We start from the raw sequence: 16,019 nt of genomic DNA on the forward strand, positions 1-16,019 counted from the left end.
ATTTGCACACATCCTCACTCGGCCATCCCGCCGTGTTGATAGGGGCTCCAACCGGACTCCACGGGGACGTCGTCAGAGCTAGCGTTCTGGCCGTTTCAATCGGTTGAGGGGACTGATCGGACTTTCCCAGCTGGTGGTGCGCACTCACTCCCCTGGACGGACTGTATGGTCCGTATGGTTCGACCATGCTACTGGCACGGAAACAGACCCCCTGCGTGGATATGTGCTTCATCTCTGTACGTACTCCTCAGCCACTAGCCACGGAACCCAGACGATGGGGTCTGTTGAAAGGCGTAAGTACTGCACTGCTGACTGGCGTGCTGAGCACAATTTCCGGGATTGCTCGTGCTCATACATACTGCAACACTACCGTTTCCGAAGGAGACGTATGTACGCAAGGCAAAACCTGCAGCAGGGGCTAGTTACTGTGCACCGTGCATTGAGAACTGTGCACATTACATGCAGTAGTTCTACAGTGGCAGTCATCCTGTACAGTTGCCTACGCCGATTGCCCGATTGCCCATTAACTACTATGTGCTTATTCACTTCACTTCGAACCCCCGGACAAACAACCTCCCTCTACCACCACGCCGATCGAAACTTCCTACCATCATCGTAGGAATTGAAGTCGGTGCACTATAATCTTCACAGTGTGCGCAGTACGAATCCCCTCACAGTACCACGACAGCACGACCAGGCAAAGCAGCTCAGGAAACGCCGATGGTGTGGCGTTGTACGATTGACGGCCTCGGCGAGAGTGTTGGCACAGTACGTACGAAACGTTAATGTGCCGTCTCCCCTTCTCCCCACAAGTACAAACAAACAAAAGTTCGTCCGGCTCGGGATTGCCGCTAGCGAGCAAGCAAGAACCGGGCTGCCATACAACCCCCCGTCAATGACGGCATGGCAGGTATCTAGAGTTATCGAGCGTTATGTGTCAAAGGACACGTTTGTGTCAGTCCGAGGCTTGTTAACGACAGCATCGTCCAGTGGATCTGGAAAAACCTCTAAGCAAAATTTCTTGTTTTGAACCACCGCATGACAGTTGACTCGTGGCCAGACTTCGAGATGTCTACGTTGTCCGAAGTCTATCACGCGTTATATATACGTCAAGGGACGTATTTGCCCTAGTTAGTCCGGGAATCTACCTACCTACCAACCTATACACCACCGGTGAGGTGAGCCTGGAAGCCCCCGCCCCCCCCCTGCATCGTGGAGGTGGAGGTGGAGTAACGAGAACCCCACAAAGACACGATTGTTTCGAACCACGGCATCACTTGTTTGCGGGGCGGTGGGCAGCGAATGGTTTTCGAGATGCATATATTTGTATGGGTCGTTCGTACGTCATGAGCCGGTAAGAACAAGCTTGCTCGCGACCTGAATTTCGTCTGATATGCACTGCCAACGGATCTGGGGTCTGGGGCCGAAACAGCCCGACGATTCGAGGTCTCTGACATCACGCCGAGTGAGCTCGTATGCACCACTCTGGCGGGCAGTCAAACACGTGTTCCGCGCGAGGCTGTAATCTTGCGTCAACGCGGCTGCGATGGAGAAGTGCTTCACTGGAACTTGGAAGAGAACACAAATGTCCCAAAAAAAAGCTTGGCTGCCCAGCGAGAGCCCAGGGGATGCATGCGGCGAGTGGTTGATGATGAGTGGTACTCATTGCCGATCACTCGACACATGACGTGATTGATTTCTCGGAGCTCCTTTTATCACTCGTTTACTCTTGCGGGTTGCATGATAAAACAAAAAACAAAATAAAAAAGATCACTCGTTCAATCGTTATAAGTCGGCTGGTTCGCTACTTTATCTGTAAATTTCCTCGCGTTGCAAAACATTTCGGTGAGCGAATGCAATCCTAGCTATTTTACGTAGTGTAGGCACTGCCTGATACTTCTCAATTCTGTAGGGACAGGTACTTTGAATGAAAAATCTTTGAAATACGTAATGAACTTCTTGTACACGTCTAGGTATAGTACAGCTATTGCAGACCCTCCTCGCACAGTGTATTGAGAATAGTCTCCATCTCCTTGATATCGCCCTTTGTAAATAGCAGCTACAAGACCATCTTGTTGCTACCTTTTGAGACCTTGTAGGGCCTTCACTGTTCAGTGCGTCGTCACGCATGCTTCAGCGACGATGAGAGAGTGTGGTTTTAGCCCCGCTAAAAACTCGTTCCGGATCTGCTCTCATGGCGGGAATGCTCAAATATTCGAGGACCTTTCTGGCGAGATCTGGGCGAATAAATCACATGAACGGTGAACCTCGCTGGAAAGATGTCCGCTAGCCATATAGTTTGTGAACCTCGCTGGAAGTTGAAAGGGTGATTACTTCTACCACTGAAGTAATCTTGCAGAGGCGGATATGGGAGGATAAAGGAGGATATGGGAGGATAAGGGAGGAAATGGGAGGATACGGATTGATATGGGTTATTTTGGATTGATATGGGTTATTTTGGATTGATATGGGAGGATATGGATTGATATGGGAGGAGACGGATTGATAAAAATACCAGAGTAAATCTGTATTCTATGGCACTGCTGGATTTATATCCGAGCGGTAGTAATACCTACTAGAGACCTTCGGCATCATTCGCTCCCCACTTTTTGCTACTGTATGGGTGCTGCGGCTGTGTTCTCTGAACCTCTGCCCACCCTCATTCTGCTCTTTTAAGTTTCCCGTGTCTGTTGGTCAGATTGAATAGGCTCCTCTCCGTCCACTTCCTCCCCAACTTCTATGTAGCAGCCCTTCCGGTGCAAAAGCTTCTGTCAGCCAACCGGTCCCGAAACGAGCATGACTCCGGTCCGTCCGAGATTCCGATGTTTAAATGAATGTATGTACATCAGACATGAGGGGGCTCGGGCTCGGAATTGCCATTGACCTTAAAGTTGACGAGGTACGGTAGGTATCGGAACATCACCCGGGCGGGAGTTCCGAAAATGATCATGAACGACTTCCGGAATGAATATCAGCGTTGCCACCGACCGAGCGTTTAGGTGGAGATTATTTGAAGCGCTTGAAGCTTCCTTATCCTCATCCTCCACGCCTGGCCGCAAAGTCAAAAATCCCAGCTTGAGGCTTCAGCTCGCCAGTTCGTGACGGACGACAGACAAAACAAGACGAATGCCTTCCCAGTGCCCAATGCCCACAAACATCCTCTCGATGGCCTCGCAGTAACTAACCACGGTGTATGTACTCGAGTACATACTGCTTCCTTCGCCCCACGAAACGTTCGCATAATACCTACATGGTACATCCCATAGCACTTTCTCCAGATTCTTTGGAAAAAATAAGGGGCTCGCGTGAAATGGAGCGGCCACGCGTACCATACATGATACCATCCCATATCTACCAGTACAATCCCATCCCATCCCATACCCGTACCGTACCATACCATACCGTACCATACCATACCGTACCATACCATACCGTACCATACCATACCGTATCATATCATACCTCTCCATACCCTACCATGCTGGAAATTGGCCGGTCGTGTAGATATGACACGATGCCATAATCCATAATGTCCGACCACTACCTATTAGGTACCTACCTTGTCGCCATGGTCTAGAGTACTCTTGATAGGCCGTATGCTGCAATAATCTGGTGTTATCTTTCTCTCGTTTACTCTCCTCGAGAAAAAATATCGTGATAACAGAGTTGTAATCCGAAAGAGACCTTCAACACTAGGGTCGAAACAATGAGTTGAGCCCGAATTATCGATATCCATATCCCCCGCTTGCTCTTATAAGGGAAAGAAGTTCAGACCCCCCCCCCCCCCCCCCCCCCCCCACTGCAAGTACTTGGTACTATGTAAGTAAAATGGATTATCTATTGAATTCTCATTATCCAAAACACTCCTGGCCAGCCACGAAACGAAACCAACCCATCCATCCATAGAAACGCAGCACAATCATAACGTTATATAACCAAGCAGAGAAGAAATAACTCGCAAACCCCCAGAAGATCCTGCCCGAAAAAAACTCCCAACACTTACTCTCACTCCCAATCCTAACTCCTCATAACTACCGCGGATAAATATACTGGTCCGCGATCTCTGTCTCGGGATAATACGTCATGGCCCCAATCATCGGACTAACACTCTGTGACAACGGGGTGGTTGTGTGTACGAACCCATTGTAGCCCTGCTGTGTAGGATAGTATTGGTATCCGCCGCCTCCGCCGTCGAAGCCGGTCTGTTGTGAGTACACTTGTTGTGGCTGTGGCGACTTATGATGGTATGGCTGTTGTGACTGCTGCTGCTGCTGTTGCTGCTGCTGCTGCTGTTGCTGCTGCTGGTCGTACTGGAAGCCGCTATATGTGGGTTGCATTGATTCCGGCTGCATGTAATCGAATGCCGGTACCGACCTCGAGCGCTGGTGCGGCGACGGTTGCGGCGGTGTAAGGTTGTAGGTTGGCACTTGCAGCGGGGCTGGAGCGGGGATCGAGTATGTGTCGATTTCCATGCTTGATACCGGTGGCGGTATCGGTTGTTGCTGTTGTCGTTGCGGCGACGGAGCTGCTTGTCGTGGCACCGGATTATGGGCGGGAATGTGTCGTCTGGGTCCTCTAGTCACCGGAACCACGGCATCATCCTTGATCAAGTCGAGGACGGGAAGACTGATGGCCTCCATATGACGTGCCAAGTGTACCGTAAGCTTCTTCCAAGTTGAGCAGGTACTTCCACAGAAGCGGCACTTCTCCGACGTGGGGAGATCGGATGTTTCCTGGTGACACGCATCGACAATCTGCCACACTCTGTCAAGCTCGGACCTAGATGCATCCTTGCTGTTCTTCTTTTGCGTCTTGACTTTGGGTTCCGGCATCTTGTGTTCTCGCACCAGGTGCTGGACAAAGTTGTCTTTGCGATAGCACGTGTGATTGCAGTCTGGTTGGTTGCAAGTCCACCATTCCAGGTGTCTGTGCCGCTCGTTCTCGTGTCGTACCCAGTCGGCTTTCCGTTTGAACGACTTGGGCTCGGTACATTCCGGGAATGTGCAAGTGAAGGGTTGGACATCTTCATGCACATGCTTGGTCCAGTCCGAGGGCTTGTTGAACTTTTTAGTCTTGAAGCAGATAGGACACTCAAACTCTGCAGGCAGACGAGAGACAGGAGGCGTCGGCACTCCCGGTGGGAATTGCGCAGCTGCAACGTTGCCATCACCGGGTGATGCGCCGTCATTCTCATCGGAGGAATCAAAGCCTGCACAATTCGTCAATCTATTGCCCTGTCAGGAGAATGAAGGTGGGAAATGGATACCATGGTCATCGGCATCAAAGCTGTTGCTATTCCCACGTTTATGCCCAATGACACCAACAACACCATCACTACCCACGCCGACGGCACCAAAAACCTTTCGACACTTCGCATTGTTGCTACAATGACCATTTGCCTTCAACGCCACAAGATGCTTATGGCGATGATCTACCAACTTCTTGAACCTCTTGCACTGCTCATGAGCAATACGATCGACGAGCTTCTGACTCAGCCCAGGCGCCAGCGTCCTAACATTCTGGGCAAATCCATCCAACGTCGGGATGATTTCGTGTTTCGGCAGAGCAGCCTTTGTACCACCAGGTGTCCGGGCGGTCTGCGGCGAGATATCGCCATCATCCGTGCCATCCTCGTCGTCGCCGTTCCGATTATTCTGTGCGTCGACAGGCGACAGGAACTTCTTTACTTGCTCTACACCCCGCTGCTGTGAGTCCTCGCCGAATGTAAATTTCTTCGAGATCCGCCCCGGTGTGATTTCCTGGTCCGGTGGTGTCGAAGCTGAAGTGGAAGCAGATGGTAGTGCCGGGCCTATTAGACTAGTGACCACGCCAAAGATGTGTTTCCGTTGCAGCTCACTCCTGCTCCGCCTCCTCCTCACGCGGGCGATTACACCGCTAAGCGGTGGTGGACTGGCAGTACTTGGCTTATTCGCACCAGCTCCCGCGGCCATGAGTGGCGAAGCCATCTGTGCGAATGCACTGCCAATGTTGGAAGTCTGGACTTGTAAACCACTAGGCTGACCGAATGTGGGACCGAGAATTCCTTGCGAAAATGCTTTAGAAGGCCCACTGAGAGAAGAGAACGAGCGGCCCCGTTTCCGCCCATCAGGAGGTGACTGCAACTTGGCATTGTTTTTATCCGTGGGGGAAGTGGGGGACGAGGAGGAGTTTTCCCCGTCTTTCTCTTTATCCTTATCCTTATCTCCAGCATTGCTAAGACCCCTCTTCAAGCCGGACCTCAAGCCACCCCAGATGCTTGGCCGCCTCGTAGGAGTGCCTGGATTCTTGCTCTTGTCTCTGCCGAAACTCAATCTCTTCAATGGACCGGGAAGCACCTTGTCCGCATCTCCGGCACTGTTTCGCCGACCTTTGGTCATGTTGCTTCCCGCCGTTGCCACCCTGGAGGCGGTCTCGATGTTTTCGGCGTATCTCTGAAATTTCATGATGGCCATATTCGCAGTTCCAGGTTGGTTTCGATGGGCCATGGTAGCGCCTCGAGTGACCGGTGCCGCGATGTCATTCCAGGGATGCGATGAGAAGAACTGTTTGGGTTTGGGCAGCAATGAGGGGTCAGTTTCCCGTTCCCTCTGTAGTCGTTCCTCATCATCGATTTCGTCAGCCTCGTCCATATCGACATCTTCTGGTTTGCGGGATAGCTCCTTTTTGACATTTGGCGGCGGTTCATCGTCGAGGGATCCATCCTGCCACGTGGAATCAACCGACGCGACCGAGGAATCGTCGTCGTCTTCATCATCAATGACAACCGCGTTAGCCGTCTCGGTGCCATTCTGTATTTGGCCCATGGGTTTGCCATCCTCGAACGCTTGGCTTAAGCGGAAGTCTGACACACTTCGCGAGCGCCTCCGACCTTCCTTTGGCGCCACAAGTCCACCGCTGATGGGCTGGCGCGGTAATTGTTCGGCGGATCTCCGCAACCACTCCTCTACATCAGCATTCTTGGCTTGCTTCATCGCTTCAAACTCTTGTTCTTTTAGCGAAAACGGGAGGTATTCGCTGCCTCTGGTAGATGGATCCAGACCGCCGTGCCAGCTCCCATCTTCGCCGCGCCGGATCGTCCCGTTGCCTTCGGCTAGGTCTGAGGTAGTGGACGAATTACTGTGTTGCTGAACGTAAGGGCTAGGATGGTAGTCTGGTGTCGAATGCTCGATTTTGATGATTGGGCTACCACAATCCGAGAACCTGGAGATGGTCACCTCCGGGGAGAGCTGTGCCGCACCTGGGTGAGGTGAGGCCGTCAGGCGAGGACTCGGTGGATATCCGTTCGAACCAGCCGAGTTCGGCGGCAGACCAAACCGCTCATCTTCGAGCTCAGGTATGTTAATCCCAAGATCCGGCAGGTCCTCCAAGGTCTCAAACCCAGGTGTCGTATTGCCACTGATCCCTATCTCATGGGCCGAAGGTGAGGAAGACCCTCGCGGGTCAAGATAGCTCGAGTCGTAGCTGTTGTGCGAATCCGGAGTAGCGGCTGCGCCTGGCGAACCTGTACTGTAAGGCGCCGACGGGGATCGCGCGTGAGATGCCATGCTGGGAAGAGCGGGTCTTAACGGTTGCGACACAGGAGTCGACGCATTTCCGTCTAGAAGGAACAAAGATCCGTCAAATTCGAAGATACGCCGTGGGTCATTCCGGTTCGGGGAACATGCAAACTGGTGCATGTTGTTCGCCATCTTTCCTCGTGAGATTTTGTTGATCGGTGCCGGTGAAGTCGCTAGGGAAGTATTGCTATTTGGCGTGTGGATAGATCCCATGTCGTAACGATACGCTCAAATTATTTGCTTCCGCTGTCCAGATACACCATCAGCATAGTCACCGGAAGGCCGCGCAACCTTTCGCGTGGTGGTATGAACCTATAGGGACCCTGGACACCCTAACGACCGAGTTCACGGTCGTAGGAGCAAGAAAGCGACCACGTACCAACGATCGGTTGGCCCAGTAAACGCCTCCCGCGCGGGATGTATCCGTGCAAGTGGCGCGAAGCAAGAAATATTTTGTAAATATTCTCGTTATTCGTTCCCTTCTCAATAATGTGTCGATAATATTCTTCCCGGATGTTCGTTCAACACTCTCATTCCAACAACGTCTCTCAGCTGTAGCAGAAGAGAAGCTCCAACCGTTCTCCCTCGGCTGGGCAGATAGTAGATATGAAGATGTCAGTAATGCGCGGGTATGCCTTGTGGTATGTTTAGCGGCGGGCGATGATTGGGGCGGTGCGGTTGCTTTTGGGTGGTGGTGGTGATGGTGGGCTACCAATGCCTTCTAGTAGCCTTCTGGCAACGTTCAATTCTCCGAGCGCCTCGCTTGATTCTGCAGTCGCGCCTTTCTAAGACTGTGGAATGTAGACTTTACTAGAACTTGTTGTGCAGACGGTGACTGCGGTTCTGGGATGTTTTGATGCGCGATGGCAGGGGACGACGGAAGACGAAAGGAAGGCGAGGCGGAATAGCGGGTGCAAGGGCGCAGTCAAATAACAGGTCCTCGAGAGGTACAGGCGCGCAGTTTGTGTAATCACTTGCCGAACGATGCAGAAGCCGGTGGGGCACGAGTAGCACTTGGAGGTGTGAGGAAAGAACGGATGACGAAGCGGCGTCGATTGAGTCGTCACTTTATGACAGTCGTTCTGGAGTTCGGACTGCTGGTGAAGGGAGGGGGAGTTCTGAGGGCGGCGATAGCGATCGTGCGATAGGGACCGACAGGTTGATGGCAAGATCAACTGTGGGAAAGAAGCCAAGGAGTGATGATGGGTAGTATTGCTGACTTCCCCGGGATCTCTGAGAGCTCGATGCGCCCCGTGGGTATTTTTGGCAGTTGGTGGTGGAGAGTGGGAGGGGGTTTCGGTCGCCGTAGACAGGGCCGAATGCGGGACCTGAGATGGATGAGGGGAGGGGCTGATTCTTTCCCCATATTGCCTGCCACACAGAGCGACCAGTGATGAGTAACGACGACACGTCTGCGATATTGCCATTTCTAGAACTATTAACTGCTGATTTCCGCACGCGAAGGGGAGTATTAAGGGAGACAGAGAGAAACAACCTTCTGTAGAGCCTTGTCGCGACACATGATACGAAGGTCCGTCGTTCTCGCAGGGCAGAGTTCTCTGCAGTCTGCGGAGTTTTGACTCTGCCACTCCCCGGATCCCTATTCCTGCCCTGGTTCCTCGTATGAAGTCCTAACTTTCTGGATACCCTCGCTTTCCATGGATCTCTTTTTGTAAGGCGGTTCTTGGTTATTTACCCACGAGCTACTGCTAGTAACTAGTAGATGCTACCGTAGTCGTTACCGGTGGACGAAGTCCCCACAGTCACCGTGCCGTTCCGTTCGCATGTTTCAACTTTGGACTGGACCATCGTCGCCAGTTGCCTGGAGTCTATGAAGCCAAAGGACAGCGCGGCTCGTCGATTTTACCTAACTCGGAACCAAAACTTAAGAACGAATTCCGGAGTAGCATACCTATGCAAGTCCATCGTCCACTCTCGTCAGTCCCTCGGTCCACCGGGAGTAGCGCATGTGGGAAATGTTCTACGTAGAGGAAGTAAGCCCAGTAAGGTGACAGGATCAGGATGCCTAAGCGACCATGGCCAATCTCCAATCGTGTGATGCATAGAGTGCGAGTGTGTAGCACTTGCCGGTCCGTGTGAGAGGGTGAATGGATAAGGGTGGCGCCTCGTCTGGAGAACTGGCCGAGTGCGCCTATCAAGGAGGCAGTGCTGTTAACCATAACAGGTAAGCTTTCTAGATGACGGTGGCAATGAAGAAGAGTGGAGTATGTGTGGTTGTGGGAGTTTCTTCTTTGAGGGGCTTTCGAACGAGTTTGAACGTTGACCAAAAGCCACGGTCGATCACTCGCCGTGCTCACAAATCATGAGGAAGGGCTGCGCATGCCCTTCTTCTCCGGTGGATACTCTCTCCAAGACGGAAGCCGAAGTGGGCGCCGGTTATGGCATGTTGCACCGCGGGTTTTCTAGTAAGAAAACGAACATCCTCATAGGGATGATGACACTAAAGTTGATCGAGACTCAAGATTGTTGCAGGCAATTCACGCATTACGCACTCTCCACTAGAGTCATGGTGGGCATTGAGAATGCGCGTGCTGACTCCGTCTCAGCTCTCCACAGCGACGTGTCCAGGTGATAGCACTTCTCTTCGAGCTCGGCTTTCAGTTTCCGAGTAATTGTTCTAGATTCGACACAAGCTTGCCAAATCTGTCCGTAGCTGTTAGATATAGGAAAATATTTTTTGGAGGGGAGTGAGAAGGAGAGTGGACCAGCTTGGAATGACAGCCACAAAATAGAGAAGCATTGCAAAGTCGTGAGCCAGGAAATTCTCCATATTGATTCTGTGCGTAAAGTATCCCCGTGTTGATGCTCGTGGTGTCCCGTGGGGCCGATAGCGCGAAAGCAATCGCGGTTGCCCTGGCAACGCCTCCGTTGCTGTAAACAAGTAGTCGGGAAATGGCCCAACTCCTCGCCCTCATCCCTCCCCCATCGCTGTTGTTGTTGTCTTCTTCGTAAACACAAGCAAAAAACGACAACCTCGACAACAACCACCACCACCACCACCATATCGACTACCTAATCCTCACTAACATACCACCACCACCGCAGCCACCACCACCACCACCTCCGATACCCCGGAATATCTGTGCTTGTCCATGCACAGACCATAGTAATTACCGTAGCGGACACATTCACTCACCGACACATGCACTCTTCGAAGCAGAAATAATAGCCAACAAACCCCTCCCGGTGGTCGATCGACATCAAAGACAGCGAACCGACAAAAACACCCAACCTACACAGCACCCATACAACGCCCACATACACAATGGAATCCGAAATTACATCTAATCAATCGCCTCTTGCTGGCCTCTATCGATCCACTCGCCAGCGACGCTCGAGTCCTCTCGCCGCAACGCGTTCACGTCGTGGGTCGCCGCTCTCTTACACTGCGCCCGACCCTCCATTTCCTCCTCCTCCTGCCCGAAATCCTCTCACTACATCGTACGATAAGTTTGACGACTCTGATGACGAGGGTAAGGCTCCCCAATTGAGTGCTCTGGCTCGGATGCTTCTGGACGAATTCCCGGAACCGGGATTATCGGAGACAAAGAAGGAAGAAGAATATGAGAAAGAAAAGCAGGAAAAGGCAGACGAAGGACTTCGCCGGTCGCCATTATCTCGCTACTCAATTTCTCGTAAGAGAATAACATGGAGTCAATCCCCCGACCCCGAGGAACGCTCCGGCTCTGCAACTCGTACGGGTTCGTCGCAGGGCTCGTCACGGCGCTTCGGCACATCGCGAGACGGCAGTCCTGATCGGCCAACTGGACAGGAATTCGTCACGCCGGCGGCAGTTCCTCGGTATAGTCGACGGGCATACAGTAGTGGGCAGTACTCAAGGGCGGAAGGACCTGGATCTGCTGGCGACATAGCAGCACATGAAGATCAGCCAGAGACTCGACATCACCCCAATGGGTACGCTACTGCCGTTCGCCCGGGGCCTGGAACTGTTGGTGGACTCCCACCCTCGACAACCGCATCTGCTATGCGATGGAAGAGAGCAGGAAGGGGGTTGCTTGGACCTGTTGGTGGAGCTCCTAGGCGGGGACCTAGGAGAGAGAGCGACCCCTCGGATGTGGACGAAGAGAGAAGGGACAATGAGGGTATTCCTGAGAGGAACTCAAGCTCGCCGGAGGAAGTAGGAGGCCGTGAATCGAACAATGGAGTTATGTCCCATTCACGAATGGGTTCCGCTTCCCCTACTTCCGGCGGGGAAAAAGAAACGAGCTATGACCCTGAGCCGATACCCACTATCTCGAGACGCCCTCGGAGAGCATCACCGGAGAGTCTCTCGGGCCAATATCAGATGAACGTCTACCACTCGGCATCACCGGAGGTCGACATTGGCCACTCGGCTGATAATGCTGGCTCAGCTTCGCCCGTGTCGGCAATGTCGAGAGCTGCTGCCACTATTGCCACTACTCCTGCTCCTGCGCTTGCACCTCAAACAAAGTCGGACAAAGAGAATATGCCACCGCCAGCGTTTCGTCGACCTGCTGTAGCTGCGTCTTCGTACAAGCGACTGGATAACACCCTGGAGAAGCCGCCGCCGCCTGTATTCCAAGCTCCATCTGTACTGCCTCCTAAGATGGAACCACTGGCGCCGGCATCACCGCCCCCGGAGAAGCGGGCATTGGCAGCAAAGACTAGCAACACCCCGTTGCGGCCCGTCCGCCAGGCTCCCCCGCCGCCGCCACCAAAGATGTCGATGCTAGAGGCTGTCACAGCTACAGCTGGAGCTGCGGCCACGAAAACGTCGCAGAACACACGGCGAAACAGGTCCACAGTGACGATCAATGGCAAGCCATATCGCCGACTAGATGCTATCGGCAAAGGAGGTTCCTGTAAAGTGTATAAGGTTATGGCCGAGAACCACAAGATGTTTGCTATGAAAAAGGTTACTTTCCACGAGCAGGACGGCCCAGCTGCAATCTTGGGATACAAAGGAGAAATCGATTTGTTGAAGAGGTTGAGTGGTGAGGAACGGGTGATCCGGTTGTACGATTTTGAGATGAACGAGGAGAAACAAACCTTGACGATGGTAAATTGGCCCAATGCATCTTATTTTTAAGCCACGCTAACTGTATAACTATAGCTTATGGAATGCGGCGAGACCGACTTTGCCAATATCCTCACATTGCGCCATGGTAACGAGGATTCCCAGCTTGACGTCAGTTTCGTCCGATATTACTGGCGTGAGATGCTTCAATGCGTTGACATTGTCCATCAATATAACGTTATCCACTCCGATCTCAAACCCGCCAACTTCCTCCTCGTCCGTGGCAAGCTGAAGTTGATCGACTTTGGCATCGCCAACGCGATTCAAGATGACACCGTCAATGTCCACCGCGAAAGCCAAGTCGGTACCCTAAACTACATGAGCCCCGAAGCAATCGTCGACATCAATGCCTCCTCCGGAAAGCCAATGGCCTCGGTCGGCCAACCCCGTCTCATGAAGCTCGGTGCTCCCAGCGATGTCTGGTCCCTCGGCTGCATCCTCTACCAGATGACATACGGCCGCACCCCATTCTACCACCTGACGTCGATGTACCAAAAAATCGCGGCTATCCCAGATCCTAATCATCCTATCGACTACCCCTCCACCGGTATTGGCGGCGTCAAGGTCCCTCGCTCCCTCATCAATACGATCAAGGGTTGCCTCGAAAGAGACAAGGAAAAGCGTCCGACAATCCGGCAATTACTCAGCGCCGAAGATCCTTTCCTGAATCCTGACAGCAAACCCGGCGTTGTTGAGATCACCGAGGATATGCTGCTGCAGCTGTTAGAGAATGCTGCCGACACGGTCGAAGCAAACGGGAAACCCAGCACGTACACACTCCAAACTTGGGCGAAAGATGTGTTTGCCAAGCTAGAACGGAGGATGGATACACAACGGCCCGGATATCGGTAGTGGTACTTTTTTTGGATTTTGTTGATGCACGTGGTGATACCCAATGTTTCTCTTCTTCTCCCTCTTTGTTTATTATGGGATCCTTCTACTTTCCCTTTCCTTTCCTTACTACTTCGTTGTTATATCTTTTTGGGGGGACTGGTGCTTTTGGCGTGAGGGCTGCTTTTTGGGTGTTTTTCTTTTTCTGGCCAACATACTCACTTTGTATTCGTCTTTGGAGACCGATTTTGCCGTTTTTTTCGTGGTCTCGGCTTTTTACCCTTCACTTTTCAGACCAAATACCAACTCAACACTGGATATGCGCCCGACACTAACGCGGGTTGCTGTGGTTTCCTTTCTTCTTTTTTAGCGGTATTTATCATTATATGGGGGATGGATTATGGCGGGAATGAATGGGAATGAATGATTGTGAGAGTTTCTTCTCGAGTTTTGATGATGGCACGTAATATGATATGGAAACATGTCTTTCTTTGCAATGAACTATAGATGAAAACAAAAAACAAAACCCACAAACTCCAGCGTTTTATTTTTATATAGCCCGTCAAGTGAACGGACAGTGCCAGCTGAGCAAAACGAACGAACAAGTGCTGAAAACGGAAATCGAAGAGATATCAAACGAGCAAGACCCTATTCGCCGATTAGTCTGGATGGGAGAAGAGGGAGAAGAAAGACTCACGCATTGACGCAACCATCGTTCTCGGTATTATTCGTAATCTGCGCCCACCTTCCCCAGACGACCTTTCCACCAGCCGTGACCATTCCCAACTCGCTGACGTTCACCTCGATGATAGTACCCTTCGTGAGCACACCAAGCGCGGTGTACATCGGGCTCTGAGGGTTCTTCTTAACGCTCAAAATCGGCAGCTGAACGGTCACGCCCAACTCAGGGTGAGTGACATTCGCCTTCTTGTAACGCATTCCCATGGGCCGAATGAAGCGCTCGTACTTGACTGGCCGTCTGGTGAAATCCGGTCCGACGAACGTCGGCTTGGTGATCATCCTCTTCCACCCCTTCTGCTTCGTCTTCGCACCAGTCTTGACCACCTTGAACATCTCATCCTCGGCGATTCCCTTCACCCTTGGCAGGGGCACCGAGAACTTTGCCGCCTTCTCCTGTCGCTTCTGCTTGATCGCGGTACTGAGCGCCTTTGCGGTGTTTGGCTGCTCACGGTCGAGCAAGTAGGCGGGCAGCGGCTGCGAAGAGGGCTCTGAGGGTGCAGAGGACTTGATCGACTTCTGCTCGTGCGCCTTGAGCGTCTTCCGCAGCTGGATCTTCTCGGCGTGCCGCTTCTTGGCGTACAGCTTCGCCCGCAGACCGTGCAGTTTCTGCGCATCCTTCGACTGCTTGTGGGCTTCACGCGCGGTCTTCTTGCGCTTGCGCTCCTCGTGGTCGAGACTACAAGGTGGGGTTAGTGGTTGCTACGAATGTATGATGGTGCGGGGTGATGTTACCGGCGACCGTGCTGCTGCGTCCAGCGCTCGATGTACTCGTTCTGAGGCTGTGATGGAGGTCAGCATCTCTCCTCCTCCTTCGCCTTTCGGGCAGCATACCATGATGAGCGAGTGTAGTGGGGAAGGGGTTGATGTGAGGAGGGTAGTGTTTAGTGGCGGGCAGACAGACAGTGGATGAGGCTTCTAACGAAACCACTTTTACACGAAAGTTTTGGGTTCTTCGTGTCTTGGCGCACTAGCGAACTAACGGATTGAACCTCACCCACCCACCACCACACACACGAGCCAGCCTATGTAGGAGACTCCCCACCCCCACCACGCCTCGTCACGACACACAATGCTCCAGCGAATACTACGGCCCACACTCCTCGCAGCCGCCGGTCGTCGCGTGCTATCGCCGCTCTGGCCCGCCGTCGCCGCCCCCTTCAGCACCAGCACGGCGGTGCCCGACCTCGCCCCCGCACCGGCTACCACCACCAGCACCGCAACTACGACCGCAACCCCCCCACCTCCGTCCGCGTCGCCGCCGTCGTCGAAGGCGGAGACACTCCGGCTCCTCCCGCTGCTGCGCGCGCAGCCGCAGCACTACATCACCATCCACATCCACTCGTTCCCGTTCCTGGTCACGTTGGGCGACACGATCACGCTTCCGTTCCGGCTGAAGAACATCATTCCGGGGCAGACGCTGCGGCTGACGCACGCGAGCATCCTCGGCTCGAGGGACTACACGCTCAAGGGCAGTCCGTGGATCGACGAGAAGCTGTTTTCGTGCCGCGCGGCGGTCGTGGAGGAGACTAGGGAGCCCATGAGGGTCAAAAAGAAGACAAAGCGTAGACAGAGGAAGATCAAGACGGTTAAGAGCAAACATCCGTACACGGTGTTGAGGATCAAGGAGCTGGAGGTTCTGGGTGGAGAGGAGGAGGCTTAGGGAGAGATCGGGCAATGTATCATACTAGACGGGCTGGGGTATGGGGAATACGTCTGACTGCTTGTATATTACCATTGAGTTCCGACGGAGACAATGGGAAGACATCAAAGATCGTCGGCGAGTGACACGATATGCCCGCATACTTGCCCGC

General features: G+C 53.0%; 5 protein-coding genes across 5 annotated transcripts; 2 read left to right on the forward strand and 3 right to left on the reverse strand.

Annotated features, from left to right (window-relative positions):
* Positions 1–3,968: 3,968 nt before the first annotated feature.
* Positions 3,969–7,849, reverse strand: BZA05DRAFT_103323 (uncharacterized protein). The gene is made up of 2 exons (XM_051478491.1): positions 5,267–7,849; positions 3,969–5,209 (listed from the first exon to the last, which is right to left on the reverse strand). The coding sequence occupies exons 1-2, from the start codon at positions 7,767–7,769 to the stop codon at positions 4,032–4,034; spliced, it is 3,681 nt and encodes a 1,226-aa protein (XP_051343435.1). The 5' UTR covers positions 7,770–7,849; the 3' UTR covers positions 3,969–4,031.
* Positions 7,850–8,060: 211 nt separating this feature from the next.
* Positions 8,061–9,231, reverse strand: BZA05DRAFT_103353 (uncharacterized protein). Its single transcript, XM_051478492.1, has 3 exons — positions 9,052–9,231; positions 8,269–8,968; positions 8,061–8,145 (listed from the first exon to the last, which is right to left on the reverse strand). Exons 1-2 carry the CDS (start codon positions 9,076–9,078, stop codon positions 8,342–8,344), a joined length of 654 nt encoding a protein of 217 aa, XP_051343436.1. The 5' UTR covers positions 9,079–9,231; the 3' UTR covers positions 8,061–8,145; positions 8,269–8,341.
* A 1,272-nt stretch (positions 9,232–10,503) lies between these two features.
* On the forward strand, positions 10,504–13,931 carry BZA05DRAFT_384419 (kinase-like domain-containing protein). Its single transcript, XM_051482320.1, has 2 exons — positions 10,504–12,618; positions 12,673–13,931. The coding sequence occupies exons 1-2, from the start codon at positions 10,843–10,845 to the stop codon at positions 13,486–13,488; spliced, it is 2,592 nt and encodes an 863-aa protein (XP_051343437.1). The 5' UTR covers positions 10,504–10,842; the 3' UTR covers positions 13,489–13,931.
* Positions 13,932–15,129, reverse strand: BZA05DRAFT_384420 (ribosomal protein S8e/ribosomal biogenesis NSA2). Its single transcript, XM_051482321.1, has 4 exons — positions 15,040–15,129; positions 14,941–14,987; positions 14,165–14,884; positions 13,932–14,115 (listed from the first exon to the last, which is right to left on the reverse strand). The coding sequence occupies exons 1-4, from the start codon at positions 15,040–15,042 to the stop codon at positions 14,100–14,102; spliced, it is 786 nt and encodes a 261-aa protein (XP_051343438.1). The 5' UTR covers positions 15,043–15,129; the 3' UTR covers positions 13,932–14,099.
* BZA05DRAFT_384422 (ribosomal protein L21-like protein) lies at positions 15,130–15,998 on the forward strand. Its single transcript, XM_051482322.1, has one exon. The coding sequence runs from the start codon at positions 15,278–15,280 to the stop codon at positions 15,866–15,868; it is 591 nt and encodes a 196-aa protein (XP_051343439.1). The 5' UTR covers positions 15,130–15,277; the 3' UTR covers positions 15,869–15,998.
* The last annotated feature ends 21 nt before the right edge of the window (positions 15,999–16,019 follow it).

This window comes from Tricharina praecox (assembly GCF_024521635.1).
Source record: "Tricharina praecox strain CBS 144465 chromosome Unknown BZA05scaffold_2, whole genome shotgun sequence".
Taxonomy (NCBI): Eukaryota; Fungi; Ascomycota; class Pezizomycetes; order Pezizales; family Pyronemataceae; genus Tricharina; species Tricharina praecox.